The sequence below is a fragment of the Dufourea novaeangliae genome, unplaced genomic scaffold (genome assembly GCF_001272555.1).
Source record: "Dufourea novaeangliae isolate 0120121106 unplaced genomic scaffold, ASM127255v1 scaffold64, whole genome shotgun sequence".
Lineage (NCBI taxonomy): Eukaryota > Metazoa > Arthropoda > Insecta > Hymenoptera > Halictidae > Dufourea > Dufourea novaeangliae.
In genome coordinates, this window is record NW_015373954.1 from 1,295,276 (window position 1) to 1,303,876 (window position 8,601).

An 8,601-nucleotide genomic window follows, 5' to 3' on the forward strand; every position below is an offset into this window, starting at 1 on the left:
GTTAGTAACAAGAGAAAGGACGAGTATGAGACGCGCGACCACCCTCCGCGACGGTTCACGACAAAGTGAGGAAGCAAGCACAGACCTGCACGGGATGGTACGACCTTGGTACACGGCGTACACGGCTAAGTCAATAAACTGGGTGACGCAACTCACTAGCGCGTTGGATCGACGGAGAGCACCGATACTCGGCACGCTCTACCGTACTCTCTCGCTCGCACACCTCCCTCCCATAGACCACCGAAATTCCTCGGCACCCGTCAACACCGACAGAGAGCACCGATACCGCGGATCGCTCTACCGCTCTCGCTCGCATGCCGTGACGTCACCCGATTCCTGGAATCCCGCGGCCACGAGATGGCTCTGAAGGCATTCCCGCAAGGGAAATTGTAATGAATGGGAATAACATAATATGAAACTTCTTTACCTCTTCTTGAACATTCTAATTTCAGAGCCTTAAACTGTGTACCTGAAAGTATTTCATTGAATTTGTGTAAAAGATTTTACTACTTCCCAAAAGACTCCGTGTGATATTTGATAGCCTAAAAAACAGTGTGCCGATACAGGGTTTCGATTTATTTACAAAACTAATCTGACCAGTTGCTGCATTCTTTGACACTAATTTTCAAGAACATAAAACTTCTGTATTTCACTTAATTTGAGAGACACGTAGCTGAATATTAACATAACGCAATAAATAAAATTTTTGTAAGTAAATAACGTGTAAGTAAATTCATATGTAAAAATTTACCAATTGCCAGAAAGTAATTATTCGTGCGTATTAAGATTCTTACAATAGGCAGTAAAACTATTCATACTTCCATATAAGGCAGTAGAGGATGGATACGGGTTCGCGAGCCGTCGCCTTTCTTCCTCCATTTAACCCAGGGTACCAGACTTTATTTTCCTTTGTTTTTAACCAGGCTGTGGCTTTGGATCGCGACCTTCTCATATTATTTTGCTCAGTTACTTGTTCATACTGTAGTTTAACGTAGTTCATCATACACTTCTTTTACAAAAAACGCGGGAAAATGTGAAATCGATAAGGTGGCCCCACCTGCCAACGGCGTCAGGAACTAACATAAGAAGTTCTGGATTTAGTTCCAATTTCCGCTGTTGAGTGGCTACTATTTCCAAATTTTGTTCAGTTTTCCCGCACTTTTTCCAAATGCTCGTCTGTGATAAATGGAATCGATAGTCGATGTCACGAGCGGCATGAACATTCAGCGTTTGAGCAATTTAAACGCTGTAAAAGCACGTCAAATTGTGTTTCGGCAATGTCCTCTTACCTCGACTAAATTGACAAGAATATGATCCACGAAATTGTCTCGCGAACGGTACCATTTTGAACATCGAGGTGCGCGCGTCATTGCACTATCTTCTATGAATTTATAAGAAACAACGATACCATTGGCTGTTAGGTTGAAGGTTGGTCCCCGTGTACGAGAGAAATCTAACAATATTTTAAACGAAGATGAGCTGCGATTTATTACCGGAATGGCTGAACCTTTTCCTGGATGACGTAGAGACTACGTTATGCCTGCCGATATTAATCGTGATGGTCCTCTGTACCGTCCAGTTTATATTTAACCACACCAGGGACATCGGGTGCACGCTTTATCGAAATATGAAGCAGAAATGCGAAGACGAGGATGAAGACACCGAAAAGGAGAAGGGTGAAGATTTAATGAGTAAAATCAAAGGTCGCTTGAAATTCCAATTTATAGACTCTTGATCCTGATTTTATCTCTTTAATACTGTCTCGCGAACATTTGTACCATATTAATTCTTTTTATCAATTTTAATCAGATATAGTCCACAAGTCAAATGTTTTTATCTTTTTCTTAATCTCAAAAAAGGAATATATATATATATATATGGTCTTAGGCACAAAATAATTAACAGGTTCCTTTTATGGATAAGTTAAATGTCTCATAATTGGATCTGTACGTTTGACAGGGTTCATAATGAGCTTGGGTTTCGGTCAAAGTGAGGTGGATTCGAATGCTGAAGGCGCCTTCAGCCGACCAATCCGGCAACATTCTCAAGAAGACTGGGACTACTGCGACGAGGAGGACGAGTAACAAGAAAATTATTAAAATATACAATCGACATTAATGAAAACCGCCCAGATAGTTTTTATATTGCTTCTGTTTAGAGGAAATCAAATCACGAATAAAAATACGAATTTTCTGAATGATCATATTATGAATGTCTTACCTTGGACTCTTCTTATAAGAGGCTCTAAAAGTAATAGCTCTTGTTTCCCTTTTTGCTTTCGCGAAACCTCCCCAAAGATAAACTGATCAACCGCATGCGCTGTAAGCTTTTTACTTTCAATGTTTTTATATCTTTATTCTTGAATATTTTACATATTACACTGTACCGACTAAACGTTTCATATATTTCAAGTCAGGATTTAAGAAACAGTATTTATGAAAACGTAGTTTATGAAACTATTCAATCTTCCTGATTTATGAAGGGGTTGATCAGTTCAGATTCTGAAAGGCTGAGACGATGAATACATCGATAACCTATAGTTTCTTTAATTATAGTCGGTGTGTCTCTATGTAAGATAACATAGATTCGATTCTGCGAGCAGATCCGAATGTACACGTCCATCGAGGCATTCCCAACGCGTGGGCGTAGCCTTAGGCTGCCAATTGAAACGAACGGCGGACGCGTTACAAGGGTTTCGGTATCGTAAAAAAATTAAAGTCCACGATGATTCTTCGATTTTACTTCGTCTGCTTTAATGAAAATCCATTTGTTATCGAGAAAGAGACACGTATGTTATATATAAATAGCGTATTTGAACACTCGTTGAGCCTCGATCCAGTCTGGCGATCGAACGATTATTCCCATTCACGAGGACTAAGGTCGACGCTGGACTTGGTCCGTTATATGATACTGAAAACCCCTCGTGGTAACATTCCAAATTCGAACGGTTCGTAAAGGTTCACCGTCCGAACCATCATTTCTAACGTCTCACGCATACTTTACTTATATCGGTTTCGTATTAAAATTAAGCGACTTCCCGACGCATCGGTTATACATACAAGTTCCCTTAAGAGTTACGCTAGGTCAGACCGTTTCTCGTAGCCGTGCACGTCCTTCTAAACTTTCCGTTATCTGTCTTTCGTAACAATATGAAATGAACCGCCTGCGGGCCGCGGTTTAAGGCTGTGTCTTTCATTTTTTCTCCCTAGATCGCTTCTTTCCTCGTGATGACCGTGTTACCTTAAATTCGAAAGGGAATCGTTTTCTGAAACGATTAGATGGAAAAAATGTGTAATACGGAAGGTATAATGGAGACTAACCAGGAAGTAAAGTCACCACAAAAGTAAGACTCTATTTCTTGAAAGGAACGTTTAAGGGGCGGTGAGATGTGGGCCGAACGAAGTGTGGCAGGAACAGTGGTTCTCCGTTTAGTGAACGACTTAAACCAGTTTCCTAGGAAAAGATTCTTCGGTGGAGAAAGCAGTCGGTGTGCGTTCAAGGAAGACAATCTTGAATAGAAGGAGGCAATGTAGATTTCGTAGGTCGATAGTTCATTGATATTTAACGCGTTCAACGCCGTACAAAGTAAGTTCCAGGCCAGCGAAATCGCAGTTCTCGCGTGGCAGCTGTGTAACCTAGCAACGATAATGGTAAGAAGAAGAGTATCAGCAGCGATAAGAGTATTAATTAACGTTACAGTAACGGTCGTTATAATTTAAACGGTAGAAATCTAATGTCTTTCTTCATCCGCGGATCACTTACGGCTCGGCGAGAGTATCGAGGTTCTCCCGTTCGATTTACAGCATCGCCGGCCGAAGTTCCGTCTTCTCACGACCATGGTGAATCTGTACAAAGATCAGTAGTCCATATCGAAGAAGAAAAATGATCAGAAGGCTCGTAGTTGCACGACACTCCTTCGTTTCTCTTTGTACAACCCTAAAACCTCTTGGATAATGTCACCATTCCTCGTACTCTTCTTCCCAGAAGACAACACATCTCGTGTTGATTAGTTACATAGTGTCCCCCAGCTTCTCTCGCTCTGTATATCTTCTGGTTTAATTTCTCTGCGAAAATCCCCCAACAACAACTATCTGCTGGGGAATGATGGCGTAAGAACGTCTAAAGTCCGCGCCCTAGTGCTTCGTACCTGCCACGATACAGGGGAGTCGATGATCGATGGTTGCAGCGTCACATGAAAACGTTCTCCAGTCCAGAGACGTTCTTCCTAGTGGGAGTGGAGGTGGCGCAGTTCACACCCTCATCCTCGAACGTGACCATTTTCTCCCGGCTTCTGGTTGCCGCGCCAGTGCATTCCAACAATCGTGACTGATTCGACGTGGCGGTGGTGTTCGTGGCAGGACCGATAGCTGGCGGGGCGATTGCCGACGACGGCCGTAGAACGGAAGATGGAGGCGGGGGTGGGACCGCGATGTCGGTAACAGCCGCTGCGGCTAGATTGAACTCGCTGACGCTACGCGGCACAAAGTATTCAAAATGTAACGAGCTCTCTTGCTGACGGTGCTGTTGTTGATGATGCTGATGGTGGTATTGGGTTGGCGACAGGCAACTTCGTCTTAGCGACTGGGCACGCTGAAACTGTTGGATCGACGAGGAAGAGTTGTTCCGTGGATCGATGGACGTGGACTTCTTACGCGGCAGAGAATGATGGCCTGGCGACGGTTTCACGGCAGTGTTGGATGCATGGGCCAGGAGCTTCCCGTCACCGGGACTCCTGGCCTGATGCTGTCAGGATGCTGGCACCAAGGACATGGCGATTGCTTCCTCTTCTTGCTCGGACAACCGTGAGTCACTGGTGCCTCCGCCGTCGTCGAGGTCCCCTTTGAGCCCACCACCGATGGGGCCACCTACGGAAACGCGCAGAGTCACAAACGTTCACGTTCTTGTGCGATGGTGAAGAAGCTGCGCTGGGGGTCTTTGCACGCAGGGCGCTTTCGAATAAAGGGGGCTACAACACGCAAGGAGTGGTCACAGCTGCTCGATCGTGATCCCCGACGCGATTGGATCAGAAACCATTAGCTCATCTATTGACTGGTAGGTGTACGAGGAACGATAAACTGGACGCGGCTCGCGAGAGACTTCGAACACTTTTGAGCCATGCACATGCTTTAAATACCTCTCCGATGACATTGGATGTCGATTAAACTTACGCGTCGCACAGTAAATCATCGATGCTCGTTCGATGACTTCTCGGCACTGAGTGTGGAGCTGACGTGTGAACACTCAGTGCCGAGAAGTCTGCGAACACTCATCCATAATTTACTGTAGATCGTTCGAATGAAATCCACTATGAACAGTTATGTCGCAAAAAAAGTCAAAGGCAACTTCCGTTTAGCTGAATATTTCCGATTCCCGATAAAAAGCGCAAATATGGTAGCATTGTCGTTGTATCGATAACGATACCATTCTCGCCGGGCCCAAAAAGTGTCGTTGACTAAAAGCGGAACCGGGAGATGTTTTTCGCCCGGAATGAATAATATCTAGCGGTTCCCCGTCGAATGCCTGCCATCAGGGATACCTGTACCACCGATAGGTCCGACCACCACCCCGGACGACATGCCGCAGGTTCTACCGAAGACCCTGACCACGCGTACCACCTCCTCCTGGACAAGGTTGAAGCACATGGCGATCAGGCCCATCCCGGCTAGTATGTAGAGGGAACAGGCGCACAGGCTGAGCTCCTCCAGTGTCGCGGTGGCGGCGTTACGACCGATCGGCATCAGATCGCCGAAACCGATCGTGCCCAGGCTGGTGAAGCAGAAGTAACCGCCCTCCAATAAGCTCCAGCCCTCCAGACGATTGAACATGATCGCGCCGGCGCATATGTAGACCAGCATGATCACCAGACAAAGGCTGATCGGTATCCTGACGGTGTTCGTCTCCACCACGTAACCGGGTGACGAAGTCGTCGACAGGGACAACGAACATGGATGAAAGTGACGTTTACTGTTCACGGACGATACATCCTACGAACACGAAATTTAATATAAATTAGGCCTCGAGACATTTGCGAAGCAATGGAGATGTAAGGCGATAAAGGGCGAAACAGCCAGGTTTGTTTGGGATTCTATGAATATTGGAGAAGACGAAATAGCACAATTGGCGTATCGTCCTTTGTCTACAATATGACGCAAATTGGTTACACGTAACAAGTAACCAGTATTGGTCGAAATTCGGAAAATATTCCGCTACCTGAAGCGCGGCGGTCGAACTGGTGGTAGCGTGGAGCAGGCCTTCGCTTCCACAGTCGAGCAGAATCGCGCTGCTGGTGCCTCGTGTTCCGAGATCGTCGCAAGAGCTCTCTCTGCTGGCAGAGTAATAATTGCCAGACTTTGAGTCCACGTGGTTGTCGTATCGGTACGTTTTGCTCATGATACCGCCAACTGGTGGCGGTGGTGGCGGTGGTTGTTGCTTCCTGGCGCAATTACGCGGCCTGCAAAGCCTACCGTACAAACGTCGGAAGCTTCTAGCGAGAACGTCGCCGACTGTGCTTAAGTAGACCAGCATCAAGGGGATACCGGCCAGGGCGTAGACGATCGTGATCAAACGGCCCCAGATGGTGCGGGGCGCCACGCTACCGTACCCTGAAAAGATCGTTTCCAATAGAGCACCAAAACGCATTACCCTACCCACTGGACTGGGATCCTACAGGATTTGTCGTTTAAGTGTGACCCCCGAATATCTCTTTTTTAATTTTGAAAACGCAAATGTTATTCGGTGGATCACACTTAAATGTATCATCCCCTATAATCCACGATTGAACACTCGTACCGATTGTGGTTATGAGAGTCAGCGAGTACAACAGACTGCCACTGAAGGTCCACCGTCGATTCGGTCTCCTGTCCACAGAATGATCTCTGGATCGAGACCCGACTGCTTCATACTGCGAGGTAGATGTCCGTCTAAGACCCCGTGCCAGATTCTCCTGAAATTCGAACACCTCTCTGGCCGCCAGCCGTGTCCAATTCTCCTTGTACAAGACATTCAGATCCTCCGTGATACTCCAGAGCCTCTCGACGGTGCGCGCCCTGAGCTCCATCGAGGCAGAGTCATCCTCGAGGCTGGGCACCACAAACGATCCCCCGTCGGTTTTCGAACCGCCGGTAACCAGTAGGTCATTCGATGAATCCTGGATCAGGAATAACCTCGAATTAATCTCTAGGTTTCAACTTGGAGATGATAAGGATGGACCTGAACGCTATCGTCAAGAGATTCCAAGAACCAGGACGGTATTAATTGGGTCTCGATTATAGAGAAAGGTTACCGAATTTGGATCATCGCCTAAGTTGGACCACTACTGTGACTTATGCGTAAGCAATTTGCGCCGTACAATAGACAATACATGTTGCTTATATACTAACTCAGTTAATTCCATCATCGCTATCATCACATATTGTCAACCGTACAGCGTAAGTTGCTCGCAGAGAACTTACAGTAGCGATCCAACCTAGGGAATGGTTCACATTCGGCAACTTTCCCCTATTTTAGGGGTACTCATCACCCGAGGTTCCCTCTAGCACGGTTCTCAGGGTAACCTTTTTAAGGCGCACATGGAACGGTCAATCCTATACAGGCTTTTCACCCAGGTCCAATCTTCCATCTACCAAACCCCATTCATTGCCGCAGAGTTTAATACCCACCGACTTGAGGCCACCCTCGAGGGCCATGAACGCGAACGCCCCGAGTAACGTGTATCCCAACACGAGCACGCATACACCAAGGCTGGCTAGCAAGCCGGGCGTCTTGGTCGATGTCGATGTGCTGCAGCTGCAGCAACAGCAGAGCAATTCCGCGCCTCTGACGGTCGTGCTGATTCTCAACGCCTCGGCGGTCGTGTTCGTATTCCCACTCCTTCCCGGACAGCATCTTGCCCTCTGATAGTAGTCGCCGGCGGTGTTCTGCATCGTTCCGACGCCGTCCGAACGGAGAACCGGCCGCTACGCGGCCGTGTACCCCGCCGTTGCCGCAGCTGCAGCTGCAGGTGCAGCGACCGACGCCGCAGCTGCAGCCGCAACCGGTCCGCCTCCTATCGTCGTTCCGCTATCCTCCCTCGAGCCTCGTCCATCTGGCGCGGTGGCGAGCCTGTCGCAGAGATTACCGCGGATCCGATTACATGTCAGCCGATTTCTCGACTACTCCACCACCCCCTCCCATCCCCTTTCCTCTCACCTCGGGGCTAATTGTTCCTTACTTGGCAATTAAGGCTTTGCGTGAGATCCCAAGATCCTGGATACTCGCGTGTATATTGTAATAAGGGGGCTCGAGATGATCTGGGATTTTGATGCGCCCTTAGAGGACAGTTACACAGATTGACCCTTATCCAAATCTAGAAGCGTAGATATCGACTCACATGGGTAGTCGAAATAGTCAATATTTAAGTTTTACAAGGGGGTACTTTATATTGGTACTGTCGGAGTCGATGACGCAGGCCATTGGTCTTATTCTGAAGATCGATGAGAGTTGGCATCTACGCTTTTGGATTTGGATAAGGGTCAATCTGTGCTACGAACCTGCAAGAGCGCAGATAAATCTCGTAGCAAGTGATCGTTTCCGTATGGATTTACATCGCGACGGATAATTCTT

At 47.2% G+C, this 8,601-nt stretch overlaps 2 protein-coding genes across 2 annotated transcripts; one reads left to right on the forward strand and one right to left on the reverse strand.

Annotated features, from left to right (window-relative positions):
- Positions 1 to 1,427: 1,427 nt before the first annotated feature.
- LOC107186305 lies at positions 1,428 to 2,084 on the forward strand. The gene is made up of 2 exons (XM_015574137.1): positions 1,428 to 1,703; positions 1,960 to 2,084. The coding sequence occupies exons 1-2, from the start codon at positions 1,475 to 1,477 to the stop codon at positions 2,082 to 2,084; spliced, it is 354 nt and encodes a 117-aa protein (XP_015429623.1). The 5' UTR covers positions 1,428 to 1,474.
- A 2,652-nt stretch (positions 2,085 to 4,736) lies between these two features.
- Positions 4,737 to 7,932, reverse strand: LOC107186284 (potassium channel subfamily K member 18-like). The gene is made up of 5 exons (XM_015574117.1): positions 7,659 to 7,932; positions 6,790 to 7,147; positions 6,211 to 6,602; positions 5,537 to 5,984; positions 4,737 to 4,865 (listed from the first exon to the last, which is right to left on the reverse strand). Exons 1-5 carry the CDS (start codon positions 7,920 to 7,922, stop codon positions 4,747 to 4,749), a joined length of 1,581 nt encoding a protein of 526 aa, XP_015429603.1. The 5' UTR covers positions 7,923 to 7,932; the 3' UTR covers positions 4,737 to 4,746.
- Positions 7,933 to 8,601: the final 669 nt, after the last annotated feature.

Excerpts from the sequence above, each read along its gene's own strand:
- LOC107186305 (XM_015574137.1), top strand. The coding sequence starts at position 1,475 with ATGAGCTGCGATTTATTACCGGAATGGCTGAACCTTTTCCTGGATGAC. Across the intron at positions 1,704-1,959 it reads TTTAATGAGTAAAATCAAAG|GGTTCATAATGAGCTTGGGT; the intron begins GTCGCTTGAAAT and ends TACGTTTGACAG.
- LOC107186284 (XM_015574117.1), bottom strand. The coding sequence starts at position 7,922 with ATGCAGAACACCGCCGGCGACTACTATCAGAGGGCAAGATGCTGTCCG. Across the intron at positions 6,603-6,789 it reads GACTCTCATAACCACAATCG|GGTACGGTAGCGTGGCGCCC; the intron begins GTACGAGTGTTC and ends CGATCTTTTCAG. Across the intron at positions 5,985-6,210 it reads GTTCGACCGCCGCGCTTCAG|GATGTATCGTCCGTGAACAG; the intron begins GTAGCGGAATAT and ends TCGTGTTCGTAG.